Consider the following 17,805-nt stretch of genomic DNA (forward strand, 5'->3'; position numbering starts at 1 on the left):
TGTGTAAGTTAAATAATAGTGCTGTTATAAAGACAGAGGGGTCTTGTGGCCAGAAGGGGAGATGGATGAACAAGGTTGATAGGTCTCTACTGATCATCCTTGCTTGTCCTTTTGCCCTTTTCACTTGATTTCTTTGACCCTCCCTTGTGCTGGTTTCCTGTTCTTAAATCAAGGATAATTTGAATTAATTTTCTTGCAATGCTGGTACCTCTTTCTGTGGTGCTCTTCAATGAAAGGCTTTGCAGCATGTGACCAATATCAACATGAAAAGTATATATGTGGTGGTGTTACGCCCATGTCTGGAATATCGTTGCCCTTTCTGTCATTATGGGTACTAAATATGATGGGCAATGTCTGTTGTTAGCATCATATGCATAATTAGCATCTTATATTTTGCCTGTAATCATATGTCCTGCCAGAGTGTTTCCAGCGTGTCTCTAGTTCTGATGTTTTATGCCTGCATAGTTCTGTGTTGGAATAGGAATGATCACTGGCAAAGCAGTCATTAACTTTATTTCTGCTTTACATGAAGACGAAAGGTATTTGTTTGGAATTTCTTGCCAGCTGGATGTGTTGGAAGTGTGGACAGTTGTAATGTGGTGGTGCAAGCATAAGAAACTGATAAGTTGTTTCATTTGTTATAGCAACTGCGTGAGCTGATTGCTGAGCACAAGCCTCATATAGATAAGATGAACAAAACTGGGCCTCAGTTGCTGGAGCTGAGCCCAGGAGAAGGCTTTTCTATCCAAGAGAAATATGTGGCAGCTGACACCCTTTACAGTAAAATTAAGGAAGATGTCAAAAAGCGAGCACTGGCACTGGATGAAGCCATTTCTCAGTGTACCCAGGTATCAATTAAGGTTTAAAGTATAATTGGGTTCATTCAATGGAAAAATACACATTGTCATCTTACATGGTTATGTCAAGACTAAGCTACTGTTTCGTCTGGATTTTTCAACCTAATGGTCTGTGAATGTTCATATCACTGCTAATGGTATTGATTTTTCTGTGCCTTGAGGGGTTATAATTTTATATATTGGTCAGTATTATGACTGTGCAGCCATTGAAAAATGTTAAAGCTGCTTAATTTTTAAGTAAAACTAGTGGTCTAAAAACGTGGCATTTGATTTTCACTTTTGTTTTCTCTTACTGGTCTGTTGCTAGCTGATGCTTCATTTGTAAACAAATGTCACTTTTGATCAGTTAACTTGGGTATAGTTATTTCTAGAAATTAGCAGCTGTAGTTAACAGTTGGCAGTGAAGCTAGTGGGTAGTTTTACAGTGGTAATGGCATTGGCTTGTTGCTGCAGACTCCAAAAAATATAATATAATGGGCTGAAACTGTCACAGGAAAGTATTACCACGAAATTTAGACTTCACAAAATGTCATCAGCATAAAACTCAGGTCAAGTCCACAGAACCTGCATATTCTACCTTCATCAGCCTATGAAATGAACTTTAGTAGAGTATTGTCAAATGTTGTGTTCTAGCAGCTGTTAAATATGGGTTAATTGTCATTTAATTCACACAGAATTTTTTTCCTCTACCCCACATTCAGAAAAGAACTCAGTGAAAATTTGTACATAAAACCATACAAAAACCTGAATAAAAGTACTTTGTTCTATCCTGCTGTTTTTATAGGAAATTCCCCTTTTTTCCTCTTCACTGGAAATAAGAGCTATGTTCTGCTTAGTTCTTAAATATTAACTAAAGAAATACACCTTGAAGACCTTAACAATTCTACATTCTGAGTAATTTTGTCAGGTCATTATAATGAATGTCATATTCCTAGCCCCTGCAGCTGAGTTTAAGAATGTGAGGCAAAACTAATGACATCAGGTATCATCCTGCTTTTGAAGTGGTTATAGACTTTTTTTTTTTTAACTAAACTTTCAGTCTAAACTTTTAGCCTTTCTAAACACCTTCCTTATTCACACTTCTGATTATTTAAATCCTCTCTTCTAATTTGTCATAAATGTTTAGTCCTCCCTATATGTGGAACTGTCAATTTGAAAATCAAGATATTTACTTAGTGTTAGAGTCCCTGTTTTGTATGTGATAGACATCAACATGTACTGGCTAAGTACAGAAAGCAAGAATTAGAAATGCATTCTTTGCTAACACCTAGAACATAATCAGATGTTGAGAAATTACTGAATTATTTATGCAATACTTTAAGGTTCATTTTGTATACCTAAATGTATACACAGATGGCAAAGCAAAACATTCGAATGCCCACAGAATGTAATTATATAAAATCGTTTTTTATGAAGATATGTGAATATGTATTATCAGATCTCTGCACTATGGTGTTTATGTCAATGTTTGTCTAGACAGTCCTTGAAGAGTAATTATTTAACTCTTCAGGTTTGAAATTATATTAAATTGCACTGTGTATCAAAGGAAGGATATAATGTATGAAGCTAGAATGAGAGATTGTAATGACTTGCATTTTTTTCTTTTAAGTTCTAAAACACTTTGTTGAAGTTGGTACGAGGAGACCCATTGAATGCACTGACAACTTAAAAATGTGATATGTGTCCTAAAATTAGATGCAGATGTTGCCAATTTAATTTCAGGTTTTAGCACTTTCGTTAGGTTTTGTTGCCACACTCAGTTTCTCGGAAGTCTTGAATGTGGGAAGGCTACTATCATAACACATTTTGTTGGTGTGTATGATATTCACACTTCTAACAAAAACACTGAGCCTGTACTGTTGGTCACAGAGTCAGATGTGAAGTGGGTTGTATGGTGGGAAAAAGTAATTATATTTATATTGCCTGTGTATATTCCTTTGAATGGAAGGGATGTAGCTATTTATTCACATAAGGTAATCTTGTTTTGCCGAGTTCTTTCTTGCATCTTTTCCAAGTGTTGTCAAGAATACTTTTTATAGATCCTGGAGAGTCATTAAATGCACCCACAATTTATCGATTTCTTTAATTGGAAAGGCGCGTGGTGGTGCAAGATATTTAGGAATCTCTATGGATCCAAAAGCATATAATAAAGGCTAACTTTGGACCTATCCCAAAGGCTGAACCACATTAAGACAGCTGTAATTGAGTTTCTGAGCACCTACCTGGGCTCAGTCAAACATGGAAGGATGTTATATACACTATTGTGTGCTTTTAGTTGCAGAAAGTAACTTACCTTTACTGCACTAGCAAGCACCTCCTAGCCACTAACAAATGTCTTTTTGCATGATCTTACGTATAAAGCCTTAATCAAAGGTAGTATATCAGTATGTTGGTCCTAACAGGAAAATGTATGTTTTTAGTAGTAAAGTACAAATCTTTCTAAATTGATGAAGTCAGAAAGCCATAGCTCTCTAAAGCTACAAACTACATGAGTTTCACAGGACTAAATGTAAGTGGATTCTGCCATGTGTATAGTACTCTCAGAGGGAGTGTCTCAGGAGTGAACCCAAACTTAATAGAAAAGTTCTTGAATTTGAGAGAACCTATCATTTTGCAGGGCTATTTTTGTAATTCAGATATTAAAGAGGGAGGTATTGCAATTTGCACATACATATGTTGGATAGAGAAGTAAAGTACTTTTTTTCCAAGGTAATTTCAGATCCTGTTTTTTAGTGTGTTGGGTTTTTTAAAAAAGATATTCTAATTTGTCTACCATTTCCTTCTGTCCTGTACCACCCTCCTAGTTTCATGACAAGATAGATCCAACTCTCGAGAGTCTGAAGCGCATAGTTGAACGTCTGAGGCAGCCACCTTCGATCTCGGCAGAGGTTGAGAAGATAAAAGAGCAGATCAGTGAAAATAAGAATGTGTCAGTGGATCTGGAAAAACTTCAGCCAGTGTATGAGACACTTAAACAGAGAGGGGAGGAAATGATTGCTCGCTCAGAAGGCGCTGATAAGGATATGTCTGCTAAAGGTAATAGACTGAGAAAACTTTCATGTAGTAGAAATGCAGTAAGCTGCAGTATATAAAATTCTTCATTTCTGATGACCTCTAATCTGGGCAATGTCCTCCTGGAGAAACTGCTTAAGATTTATAAAAACAAAGCATTTGTTTAAAATAATTCATTGTGGATATGACCTTTATTTTATTTTTAAAGGCCATTGTGTTTGTTTCCACTTAACATTATAAGGAGTCCTGCAAAGAAATATTTTGGAGTCTAAATTTTAAAATGTACACATATGTTTCTGCTGTAGAACTGTAGAGAGATTTATGACCAAGAATTGTTTGCCAAGGTAGTAATCTAGTTCCTTTGTTGTTTAGCTGTTCAAGATAAACTAGACCAAATGGTCCTAATTTGGGAGGACATCCAGACCTTGACTGAGGAAAGAGAGGCCAAACTGTTGGATGTAATGGAACTAGCTGAAAAGTTTTGGTGTGATCATATGGCTCTTGTAGCTACTATTAAAGATACTCAGGACTTCATTCGAGAGCTTGAGGGACCTGGAGTTGACCCATCTGTAGTCAAGCAACAGCAAGAAGCTGCAGAGGTCAGTCGAAAGTATTTTCTTGATTTGAAGTACTTTATTTATGGTGTGCAGAGGAGAAGATATTATTTTGTAAAGACTAAGAGGGATAATTGTGTAGAAATTTTCCATAATGGTATCTCAAGAGGCTACAGTTAATAACATGTATCAGTACTTAATTGCAATGAGCATACAACATATGCTTGTCATTACATTTCCTTATTTGTTTGTAAATATGTACATAATAACCATCTCACTGAGACTTTTAAAAGTTGTACATACTTGAGATTCCTTGAGTAGTACGTAACATCTAAATGAAAGGTGGACAAATGTATTATGCTCTATGTATTATCCTCTAAGCCTGTAATTATTTATACTGATAGTTAAATGTTTGAAGGTTGAATGATAACCTCTGACAAAGGAGACATTCTGATTAAAGAAATCTAATTTAAAACTTCCTGTTTACTTTTTCTATCTCATGCAAATTGGTATCATAAACCATTGTTACAATTTAGACTGATGTCAGCTGATTTCATCTGACACTGCAAAGGGATGCTTATTTTTTAAGTCCAAGTGACTGGAAGGAAAACAAAGGCGGAATCCTGCTGTGTTCTGTCTTGAAAGCAAGTTGTACATAGGTTATTAAATTTAGTATTAGTAGCATTGGATTTTTTTCTCTTTGTAGGCTGCTAAAGAAGAAATTGATGGATTACAAGAAGAACTAGAAGCAGTTGTGAGCCTTGGCTCTGAGCTGAGAGCTGCTTGTGGAGAGCCTGACAAACCTATTGTCAACAAGAGTATAGATGAGGTATGGGAGATGCAGATGCTTAGGTCTGCTATGTGATAGCTTGCTCAACTGAAATTTGTATATTCCCTACGACCCCAACAAATTTTGAAAATAAAAATTTTCTGGCAAAAGTGAGACACCACTGAAGCCTTTCTAAAGTAAGATTTGCCTTTTGAGTGAAGAAATCTTAGATTAGATTAGATTAGAATGTGCACACTGCTTAATTTCATTGATTTATGGTTTAGAACTTTTGTAAAAGACAGGTTTTTTTAAAAATAGCCACTGATTAATATTGTAGGTGACTATTTCTTGTAAAAAGTAATGCTGGAATAAATTTTGGATATATATTCTTCATGCCAAGTGAGACATCTTAACTGAGACTATCCTGTTTCGATATCTGTGAAGTACTTTTTATTTCTCCAGTTTCAGCAATGTATGATTCTTTTAAGGTATTTTTATTATGGTGATGCATCTCCAAATGATTTAGTAGTATTTCCTCTACTAAGTGTACGATCTCTGGTAATATTCAGTCAGTATTGAAGTTTACAGCTTTTATAATTAAGAACCTCTACTGAATTCTGAAAGAAATTAGTTAGGCAGTGATAGGGAGAACAAGAGTGTTAATATGGAATAAATGTGAACTAGTCATGCTTAGTTTATTTGTATTATTGATCAGTGAAGTGTTAGTAAATCCACATTATATAGCAGTAAAATTCTTTTGTCTATTGGAGTAAATTGTGTTTACTTGCAGCTGAATTCTGCCTGGGATGCATTAAACAAAACATGGAAAGAGCGTGTGGATAAGCTTGGGGAAGCTATGCAGGCAGCTGTTCAATACCAAGATGGGCTACAGGTAAGATGATGTGATATACTTTACCCAGCCTTTGGTCAATGGGCTTTAATGTGGTTGTAGTAAAAAGTGTCATGGGATTAGGTAGGTGACAAGTACTGAACTCTGGTTGTAGTGACTGTTTTCTTAAGTAGGAGAGTTTTTTCTCAAGATTGGTTTGGGTTGGTTTGTTGGGAATTTTTTGCATTAAAGAATGCGTATGTTGGGTTGTTTTCTTCATGTCCATAAATTGCACTGTGTTTAGATTCAATATTAATGTCCCCTTGTTTGTTGATAAGAGCAGAGGTTTTTTGGCATCACACATTCACAGTAGTTCTGCTCACATTTTCTTGTGATAGTCAAGGCAGGTTAAAGTTGTGACACATCTTTGTGGTCTGAAGGGAACAGAGTACAGGTCTGTATGCCCATTTTCTTTGAGTCGAAGACAATTAAAACACTTGAATTTTATTCCACCTTATTTATAAGTAAAATGTTTGAGTATTTTAAGCAAAAATATCATTAACATAATGTTTCAAAACTGTTATTCTTAGTATCATTTATCCTATCACAATACTTCAGAAGATGATTCCCTTTTTAAATCTGTAGGCAAATGTTCCAGCAGTTTGATATCTTGTACACTGTGCTTCCCAGAACTGATGAAGTTTAGAGAAGAAGAGGGGCTGTACTTTAGTTGACCTTTAAAGGTCTCTAACACAACCTATCCTTTGAAACTATGATCTTTTCTCTGTATGTGCTGTTGGGTTTTTTTAGTTGCTTGTTTGTTTTGGTTTTGTTTCTTTGTTCTTGGTGGAATTACCGTCTTCCATGGTTCATTAAATCTTTAAAACTGAAATTTCACATGACACTGAGGGCAATTACTTCTGGATTTGGTGCAGATCAAGCAGCAGACCACTCTTAATAATGATGCAACTTGCCTGTTTTGTAGTGCACTATCACTATGGATTTTTGTCTGGGTTCTCCTGTGTTCCAACTGTGCAGAGGTTGATTAGACAATTAGAATCATCACCATTTGGTTTAAGTGCTTTCTATTTCCTGTAGCTGTACATGGCACATCCTACAAGTTTGGTACTTTGTGAAAGAACTGTATTTAAGTGCTTACACTCATTTCAATAGACAATATGGAAAGTATTATGGACAGATTGTTAACTGCAGCTGCCTCACCCTCTTGAGCACATTGTTCTCCTTTTCTCAGGGAGCCATGTAGCATTGAGCAGCTCCAAAAAGTTGTCCTAAGCATTTCTCCTTAATGGTATCTCCACAGACCACAGGCAGGTGGAAAAGGGCCTAGTTGGAGGTGTTTTTTCCCTTGTGCCATTACTCCGATTGATGCAGATGTTCTCAATCCATGTAGAGTATTCTTGAGGTTCTGCATTGTATCAGGAGCAAAAGGAATACCCACAAAGCATCAGAACTGGGAAGACATAATTTATTTTTTATTTTTTTAACTCACTCTGCATTATCCTTTAGAGATTCATTCTAGCTCAGTTATGGTTCTTCACTGCTTAGTATGTACTGAATAGGGAGTTCCATGTTCCTTACACAAATAGCTTTCTTCAAGTTTGTAATCCTCATTTAAGGTGTATTATTCATCACCTTCAATTTTCACTCCAAACAGCTGTAGAATAGAGTTTGTCTTGTGTAAAATCTGATTTTTTTATGAATCCCCTGAAGGGTAAATACAAGAAGTAGATTGGTACTGAACATGAATAATTCTGGCAGAATCTTGCTGCTAATAGAAGTCCAGTATTGCAGAATGTACACTCCTGTAACTGTTACATGGATATTTGTTCTATTGTATTACAAAGAAACCTAGGTTTTGCTGGGAAAGTTTTTTTCTTTGAAAGAGAAGAGCAATAGCTTCTCTGGAAAAAAGAAAAGTTGTGATATTTTACTCAATACAACTTTCAAAAATAATGGCATTTCTCTGCTCGCACTTAAATAGCATACTGTGATTTTCAGGCATTATTTGACTGGGTAGACATTGCTGGCAGCAAGTTAGCATCTATGTCCCCAGTTGGAACAGATCTGGAGACAGTGAAGCAGCAAACAGAAGAACTTAAGGTATGAACTACCAATTTATTTCCTTTATATTTCCATTTGTATGTATTTTCCTTTGTTGTGTAGTATTTTTTGAGAGTCAAATACAATTTTCATTTTCAATTTTTAGTAAAGAAGAATTTGCATGAAAATTTAAAAATATTTAATATCGAACTTTTCATTTTAAAATGCACTTAATTTAAAAATCTATTCCAAATTTTGGCTAGGCTACATTTTATTTTTTCTGATAGCCCAAAACCCATTGTCGTATCATTCATTCTCTTTCAAAAGCTATGAAGTTATTATGTGCAGGATTCTTCTGCTATGAACTTTATGTTTTCTGGTTTCTAACATGAACAGTTTCTTTGAGGCTCTGAGAGAAGGCCTCCAAGGCTTTGCTTCTGCCATTAGAGCCTTTATGTAGATGCTCACACAGATCATGGCATTCCCAATATATGAGTAAGGTGAAAATCAAAATTCCAGTCTTAACTTGGAAACTTGTCTGCATGGATCTGAACTTGTGACCAAACATGCTCCTGATGTTGGGATGCTGTTATGTCATGTTTAAAAAGCAGAGATATGTGAAGATCAGAGAAGGTTCTTGGTTTTGTTGCTCACTTGTAGATTTTGTTGGCTGTGGGCAGGTTGTTTTATGTATTTTATGATGTAAGTTTAGATGAATCCTGACCTTACATAGTTCAGAACATATGTACACAAGATGCCTTCGGACTGTTGCACCAATTGTATGTTAAAGAGAGTACTCTACTAAAGAAAATTTCCTTTCACTTCCTTTCACGAGTAATTCCATTTGAAGTTTATAGCATTATCACCATCACAGCCACAAGAGCTAGAACATAGAATCATTCTATGATTTGTAATGTGTTTAATTTATTTCTATTCTTTTTCTATTTACCATAGCAATTTAAGACAGAAGCTTATCAGCAGCAGATAGAAATGGAAAGACTGAACCATCAGGCAGAACTATTGCTAAAGAAGGCAACACAAGAGAGTGACAAGCACACTGTTCAGGAGCCTCTCTCAGAGCTCAGACTACTGTGGGACAGCCTAGAAGACAAAATTATAAGTAGACAGGTAAATAAGCTTGGAGGTGGGGACTTTATTAATTAATTAGTTTTTTGTGAAAAACTCTGTTATGCATAGTGCTTATATTAATTTACACATTCATTTTGTTTGGATGCTAAAAAACCTAAATATAATAGAATTTGAATTGTACAATTAGTTGAGTTTTTAAAACTTTTAAAAATCTTTCCAAATTTTCTGTCAGTAATGCTATGTCGAATGATTATTATTTCATTTTGGTTATTCGATGATGTCTTAAGTAGCAGTTGAAAACATGTTTATATGTGCAAAAGTAATAGTACCTGCTGAACTGAACAATGGAATAAAATCCCATTAACTTAATATTAAACTATTTTGGTGTTATTTCCTTAAATTATCAAGCTGAGAGATATGAAAGAGTCCTTTGAAGTGTATTATTTTTTCTAAACTGAATAATTTCATGACAAAGAAAAGATTTTAAAGAGATCATGCGCCAAATTGCATTTACATTGAAAATATGTTTTAAGTGATAAAAAGCTACTAATACATCTGAAAGAGCCTTCAGCCTTAACTCTGATCTGGTATGGCTTCTTCTGAGGCCTGGAATTTGAGCCTGGAATGCAAGGCTTTACAGGGGAATTGCTAACTCAGCTGTAGTTATAAAGCATTGCCTGTACTGGGTAACTGTTCCTCCCTGGTTTTTATTCTGTTTTATGTGTGGACTCTGCTCTGGATTATGGTGACTAATGGTAATGTAAGACAATTCAATTGCATTGTGAAATGATTTTCTTGTTAACTTTTACTGTAGCACAAGCTGGAAGGTGCCTTGTTGGCCTTGGGGCAGTTCCAGCATGCCCTGGATGAGTTGCTGGCATGGCTGACACATACAGAAGACTTGCTGAATGAACAGAAACCCGTGGGTGGAGATCCCAAGGCTATTGAAATTGAGCTTGCCAAACATCATGTATGTAATTATAAACAATATTAACTGAAATGTTCTTTTGATATTTATCTTAGGGATGAGTCTTCTAGTAAAACTTCACATTTGATAAATAATTCTCTACATATACTTTCAAGATGCAGATTATAGGTGAACTGAAGGTTTAGAATAAGTAATATCTTTCCTCTCACTCCTCCACATTCCTTCCTTTCTTGTATATGCTGTGCAAGTGGCATAGGTTTTAGCCAGAAATAAACAGCTTACCCTAGACTGCACCTCTAATCACCTTTCTTTGACCTAGGGAATTCAAAGCCTGAACCTCCCTGAAGCAATTAACTCCTTGATTAGTGCTGTTTAAGCCATGTGTCACAAACTGCATGACTCTTGCATATCTTTGGTTCTTTCTTCCCTCTCAGAAAATAATGATTTGTTCTGAATTCTGCAAAATTGTGTGTCAGTTGGGTTCAGCTAAGATGGAAAATGCTTCTCCAAAAATCTGTGCAAACTCCCATCTTTTTCTCTGTGTTACTTGCAACATAGGGTTAAGAGTTTTTTGTTTGTTTGTTTTAGTATTTTTACTGATCATTGTTATTTTGAAGCCCATGGAAGAATGATTCTACTATGCCTTTATTTTTAGAACATCTTCGAGGAGTAAGAGATTTTCCCTGCTTCAGTGTGTAGCTCTGTGCTCTTCATAACAATGTGTTCTTTCTAGGCTTGAAGATTTCAATCTAACCTTATAATTCCTCTCCCTTTAAATCTGCCATTTAATTTTTGGCCTGCGTATGATGTAAAAAGCACTCACAGTCCATTTTGGATTTTGAGAGAAATGATTGAAATTGACAGTACACAGATAATTAAAGTATTTTCTTTGTCTGTGTTAATGCAGCTATGCAGCTTCTGAAAGCATTTGGGTGGTCAGTTGGAACTTGAACAGAATACAGTATCTACAAACCCAATGTGACTATTGTTATAAACAGACCCTTTTAAAACAAAGTAAATAAATTTACAAGAGCAGGTTCTGCTCCACGAGCCTTTTATATTCTTATCAAACGGAAGTGTTTTACTGGTGAAGAGGCATCGAGACATCATTTGTGTCTGTGCTGAAGGAGTTCAGCAAACACATGAATGAATCTACTTCCTTTACATAATACAGAGTTTATAGGTTAGAAAGTTCACACAGTAGTGCATCCTGTGGTAGCCTGTAAAAACATCCACCTCTTGAATAACTTTGGAAAGAATAGCCCTTGCTCTTAGTGAGTCTCAGCAGGAAGGAAGGGATAAGATGCATCTGCTTCTTTGAATACCTTTTTTCACCCTGTTAGGAAAATAAAATAATCTGGTTCTTAGCTTAGAAGAATTAAAGTAAATGTGATGTGTGTTTTGTATTCAAGGTCTACTTGTGACTTGCTATTTTGTATTGTGCTCCACGCAGTTTATTTTTAAGTTTCTTTTTATTTAGCTTTATATTTTTTCCATATGCTAGTACTTTGATGGAGGTGAGTTTCAGTCAGACCCCATGGAAGACAGCAATCATAAACTTGAATTTTTTAGATAGGGTTTACCATTCTCTTCCCAACCATTTTGTGTATTTTTTTTTCTGCTCTGTATTAAAGCTTTTTTTGCCCTGCTCTCCATCCTTCTGAAAACAGCAATTTTTCCCCAAATGTACCTTTTGCCTTTTGTGGTTTTTACTGTGGTTGGTGATAAGAGGTTTTCCAGCAGATGGAGGAGGTCTTTTGGTGTTAGTAGCACAACCATCCCTCAGCTTTTAGCACAGGTCAAGTGTCCTGGTAGCCTGACATAATGTGAAAGGAGTTTAGCCGTGAAATGCACAAGAAGACATTGTGGCAGCTGGGTGTTGTATAGCACAGCAGGCACATAGTGTTCAAAGAAAAATCCTGTTAGAGGAAAGTATATAATACATTTTAAAAGTGAAGAAACAATTATTCCCTATCACTACTAGAAACCTTTGATAATTTCAGAAGTATGTACTTTCAGAAGGAATATATTATTTTTTTCCAAGATATAAAATTAAACTTCAGTATTTTGTCAGAATTTTTAGTGCATTAGATTGAAGAGGTCTAGGAGCTTTAATTTCTGAAACCTGTACTGATCTTTAACTGTTGTCTTGTCCTTAGACTACAACTGGCTCAATGACTGTGAGTGCCTTCATTCAGTAACTTACTGATATGACCATGCTGTGTTGCAATTGTAGGTGCTACAAAATGATGTTTTTGCTCATCAGTCTACGGTGGAAGCTGTTAAAAAAGCAGGAAATGACCTGATTGAATCAAGTGCTGTTGAAGAAGCAAGTAATTTACGGAGCAAGCTGGAACTCCTGAATCAGCGTTGGCAAAACTTGTTGGAAAAAACAGAGCAAAGGAAACAGCAGCTGGATAGTGCTTTGATCCAGGTGAACAGGAAATGATCAAATATAGAGATAATTCAGAAAAAGTGTCTTTTACATTAAATACACAGATACATGTATTAGAAGTTGGCCTAAATCAAAACTATTATGACGCTCCTGAATCTGGAGAAAGTTTGAATCCAGCTGTGTCTTCCACAGCTGGACATTGTCCCTTACAGTGCTGATATAAGACTTCACCTTTGGGTCTACATGTTTGTTAAGGGTGAAATTTCTGTACAGGTATATTGTTCTGTGAAAACATTGGTCTCACAGTAGTTATTTTGATTGCTTTTATGATTTCTATGGTTTTTTGTCCTTTAGATTGAATTGAGCTAGTTTGTTTGTTTCCTTTTTCCTTTATTTCTTTCTTCTTCTTTAATTTCCTTTGATTATTTCAAATATCTGATTAAACCAGTTGCCAATATGCTTATACATCTGAGCTGGTATTGTAATGGAGAATATTTAAGTTAACTCTAAAATGATGTGGTATAATTTAGGCTCAAGGTTTCCATGGTGAAGTTGAGGATCTGCAGCAATGGTTGACAGACACTGAACGTCAGCTGTTGGCATCAAAACCTGTTGGAGGCTTACCAGAAACAGCAAGAGAGCAGCTTAATGCACATATGGTAAGTATCAGTATTAGAATGCTTTGCAAATTGCATTTCAGGGCTAACTATCTTTTAAGAGTGTTTTTTGTAAATACAGAGTGTGTTCTGTATATCACTAGGTCTGTACAGTGTCTTCAAGAAATTTAATAGCCTTCAAAACAACACTGTTATTTACAGTGTAGTTTAGTAGCCTGTTGGGACATGCCCAAAGCTGAACCATTATTAGTGTTGAGACAAATAAAACAACTTTTGCATCTTTACAAAAGGTGTTTGCTAATTCCTATTCTTCTTTTCCCTTCTGACCCCATAACTACATCTGTGATTTTTCTAAAGTTTGGAGATGAACCTAAAAATGGTCCACATTGACTGAACCTTGACTTCAGATTTTAAAACTTGATCCTTTATTCCTTTATCTAACCAAAGCTGACAGTAAAGTCATCATTAGCATATAAGTAAGAAGGACTACTGGATTTTAGAGGCTGTGCTTTGATTAGAAATGGCAAGCTGACCAGGATGCCTGAATTATTCCCTTTCTTTCTCTTTTAAGAAACGTTCTCTGGATTTCTCTGCTCCCATAGAACCATAGAGTTTAAAAAAAGACACGTAAACTTGATCTCTTGCCTCTAAGGAAGGTGGTTCTTACTGTTCCATTTGTGTAAAATCATGATGTGCTATTAGGCCAGGATATAAGCCCAGATCTGGTGATCTGAACCTCTGAATTCCTGGCTTAGGTGTAACAGTGATACTTACTGAACTGTCCTTGAACTGGAATATGCCTGACCTGACACTTCCAGTTAGAATGCTGAATTGTCATATTAAAAATCAGATTTTTTTTTTAATTATGATAAAGATCATTGCTTACCAACATGAGGCACTTTTTTCCCCTTCTTTTTGTCCTCAAAAATTTGCCAGTATGTATAATTGATAGGGAAACTAATTTACAGTTTTAAAATCAGTTAAGAAAGGAAACTAGATCCAAACACAAATACCCCTGTGTTTTTAAATCCCTATAATCCTTTTCTTTTTGTCATAAAGGAAAAGCAAAAAAGGGGAAAAAATAGGAGGTGGATGTTTTTCCCCCTGTGAGAGTGGACTCATGATTCCCTGAAAGTCAGTGGTGATCTTTCCTTTTTTCATCCTGCACTTGGATCAAGATGCAAAAATTTTCCATGGAAAGCTTCAGGATTTTCTTTTAGTACATTCTTTGCTATGCAAATTCCTATGCTTACAAAGGCCCTTAGCTAAAGGGCCCTTAGTTAAAGGGCCTGAAATTTAATGTTCTAGTCAGAACAAGTCTGACTGTCCCCAGTAATATGCACTGTAGATGCACAATCCCTCCCTAACTGTACATGTACAAGAACATTAGTCTATGCACAATATGTGTTAATACAGTAATATGCACTGTAGATGCACAATCCCTCCCTAACTGTACATGTACATTTTAGCAGAATGTTACTATCCTGGTGGCCGTCTGCAGGCACTGACTTGCTATCAGCCCTTACAGCAGAGAACTTGATTTCCTTTTGGTTAAACCTTAGTACACATGTGCAGATATGTGTTAAGTTTCTCTTTCTCTCTTTATTTATTTATTTTTTCTGAAATGTTGAGGCCACTTGTCATGTTGTCTACTACATTCCAAATTCGAACTTGGCTCTGAGTGATTAGAGCCAGCTGTATTAATTACTGATATGAAACTGAAGGTGAAAATTTTACACTACATTTTGATTAGTTCCTCTTTGAAAGTAATGTTACGAACCATGTTCTTTAGTATAAGGCCTGTTTCCACAGATATGAATAAAAGATGTGAATAAATGAACCTCAACCATAATTGGTTCACAAATGGAGTTGGGATTGGGCTGCATTTCCAGTGAAAGCAGCTCCAGGAAAACAAAAGATATGAAGAGACATTACAGGATGCCAGTAGGAAAGGGGCTTAAAAGACACCTTTTTAGCTATCCCAGTGCTGCTCAGACCATCCCTCTCCTTTTCTTAAAACAATCATTGTTTCAGATTCTTCCTGAAGTAGTAGGAGGAAGCAGACATGGGGACACAATTTTCCGTAGTTCTCAGTAAGAAAACAAAGAAGTTTTCTGTTTTGTCAAAATCTTAAGCTCATGAATGAGTCTGCTTCTTGCTTTGCCCTCCTACGTGGTCAGGTACAGCCCTGTGTACAGTATCCCTTAACCCCAAAATAATGTTTGGTTTGGGCTCTTGTCCTGAGAATCAGAGGAAAAAGTACTTTTCTTCTTATTTGCAAGCCACTTATTTGTCTCCTTGTGAAGATGTTCCTCATTTGTGAGTTTGCAGCAGCTTTGTTGGTACATTTTGATTTGTCTGTTACCAATACTGAATATGTCTTTTTGAGTCAGACAGATGCATGGGAGCTCCCAGACTTTTGCCAGGTTACCTTTAACATTATTAAAAAAGCATAATCATTGGAAGAGTAGTTTACAGGTAAAACACGTTACCATTATTATTACAGCTTTCTTTTAATGTCTGAAGTGTCTTCAGTGCTCATGCCTGGCAAATGAAGGAAGATACTGACCATGTGCAATAAACCAGCCCTCCCAAGCTGTCCCACCCACTTTTGGAGGGTATTGGACAGATCTGGACTTCCAGCACACTGTGTAATGCTGACACTTTTTGTGTTTTGGCTACAGATGGACTTTAAACCAAGCAAGTTGTAGCAACTCTTCTTCAATAAGTGCATAGTACTTTGCCAGTCTTTGAATCTCAGAGAAGACATTGACAGACAATACAAATTTTCATTTCCTGAGGAACTGTCCCCCTCATTTTCTCAATTGGCCTTTTATGAATTACATGTTTTTCCTTTATTAGTCTTAATCATACCTGCTAAATATTGGGGGAGGAATGAATATTATACTGGTATTTATAAAGAGTATTGAATTCGTACCTCATTATTTCTGGTCCTTTCTTTATTTAGGAGCTTTGTGCTGCCTTTGAGGCCAAAGAAGAGACATACAAGTGTCTAATGCAGAAAGGCCAGCAGATGCTTGCAAGATGCCCAGAATCTGCTGAAACAAACGTTGAGCAGGACATAAATAACTTAAAAGAAAAATGGGAATCCGTGCAAACAAAACTCAGTGAAAGAAAAGTATGTGTTTTTACATAAAAACAGAAGTGTTAATCATGTATTTAATTTATTAATGATCAGTGGTTTTATGGATGCATACTTGCCTGATGTTTTACATTTAAAAATCAGTTGTAGAGGCTGGTGTAGTTCAGAAATATGTTTAGAAAGTACTGGGGAAAATAAGATTGAAGAAGTTAATTATCCATAACTGGGGAGGAGTATGGTGAGAATGGCACAAGTCTGTTCCACAGAAATATATTAACTGATACTGTTAATGCTCACTTGGAAGGTCTAGGAGTTTTCTGGGTTTTATCGCAGTAATCACAGACATGAGAGACTGATCCTTCCAGTTTATGTCCTACTTAGTACAGAATTGCTGTGTTAATTTTCCTGGTTTTTAGCCTTTTTTTTTTTTTTTTTAATTCCCCAATGTTTGACCTTTTGCTATTTACTTCAAGTGGCTACCTTCTGTTCTACCAGATCAATAGCATGATTTCACTGATATGCAACATATGTTTTCTTGTTATTAATTTCATGTGGCTTTCATTCCTTCACGAAATGCAGTCCACTTGTTCTAACTCAATCAAACAAAAAGAATACCCATGACTGCAAACAGAGAAGCTCTCTGTACAGCACTGATAAGTATAAAGCACAAATATTTAACTCACAGCTTAGCTGTATTTTAAAGTTATAATGCTGATGTCTCTTAAGGTAATAACAAAGTAAAAATGACAAGCTAATTAATACCCAGTATGAGCACCTTCTTGCAGATAGCTGTAAGGTTGGAGTGCTCAGTGAGGTCAGCAGTGTAAATGTTTGAAAATCTCTGACTGCTGTCTCATGATCAACAAAATTCTGTATCCCAAATAAGTTTCTGTTGAGGCAGTCAAAATTACAGTTGGACTTTACTAAAAAGAAGTGCTCTAGGAAAACTTATTCTTCATTAAGTGCAAGAGAATAAATTTGATGACCTACTTGAGGCTCTTCCAAGTGCACTACCACCTTAGATTTCTGAAATTCTACTGGTTTTGCATTGAACTTGATAAATCCAAATGTTCCATTTGGATTAAGTAGTAGGAAATATGTTCTAATGTGGAAAAATTTATCTTGATACTAGGTGCTGTATTTTCTGTTATACGTAATTTTGTTCTTACTCCTGTATCCATCTCCTTGAATATGCTTGAATATGCTCCTGTATCCATCTCCTTGAATACAGGCTGTTACTTTAAAACTCAGAAACTTTGATTTGGAAAAGTGTTTTAAAATGCTAAAGTAAAATGGTTTACTCCAAAGTGCTGAACTAAAATGGTTTCCTTGGCTGAATCCCCCGCACAATATCAGCCACTAATAAAGTATGACCTGTCTTTACAGACCAAACTGGAAGAAGCCCTCAATTTAGCAATGGAGTTCCACAACTCACTTCAAGATTTCATCAACTGGCTTACTCAGGCTGAGCAGACTCTAACTGCAGCTTCTCGGCCAAGTCTTATCTTGGACACTGTCTTATTTCAAATTGATGAACACAAGGTATGTAAAGAAACAGATGTGTAATGTTTTTCTCCCACTCTGTGGAGAT

The 17,805-nt window shown here is 36.0% G+C and overlaps 1 protein-coding gene across 13 annotated transcripts in view; it reads left to right on the forward strand.

Moving 5' to 3' along the window:
- DST (dystonin) overlaps positions 1-17,805 on the forward strand; it is a 290,720-nt gene that overhangs the window by 242,257 nt on the left and 30,658 nt on the right. For all 13 annotated transcript variants that reach the window (XM_041410734.1, XM_041410735.1, XM_041410736.1 and 10 more), the window contains 12 exons: positions 645-848; positions 3,662-3,893; positions 4,242-4,468; positions 5,130-5,252; positions 5,983-6,084; positions 8,041-8,142; positions 9,037-9,210; positions 9,986-10,141; positions 12,336-12,533; positions 13,025-13,153; positions 16,080-16,250; positions 17,601-17,756. In XM_041410734.1, coding sequence (XP_041266668.1) covers positions 645-848; positions 3,662-3,893; positions 4,242-4,468; positions 5,130-5,252; positions 5,983-6,084; positions 8,041-8,142; positions 9,037-9,210; positions 9,986-10,141; positions 12,336-12,533; positions 13,025-13,153; positions 16,080-16,250; positions 17,601-17,756 — 1,974 coding nt within the window. The remainder of the gene's footprint in view (positions 1-644; positions 849-3,661; positions 3,894-4,241; positions 4,469-5,129; positions 5,253-5,982; positions 6,085-8,040; positions 8,143-9,036; positions 9,211-9,985; positions 10,142-12,335; positions 12,534-13,024; positions 13,154-16,079; positions 16,251-17,600; positions 17,757-17,805) is intronic.

This window comes from Onychostruthus taczanowskii, unplaced genomic scaffold (genome assembly GCF_017590055.1).
Source record: "Onychostruthus taczanowskii isolate IOZ18803 unplaced genomic scaffold, ASM1759005v1 scaffold33, whole genome shotgun sequence".
NCBI lineage: Eukaryota > Metazoa > Chordata > Aves > Passeriformes > Passeridae > Onychostruthus > Onychostruthus taczanowskii.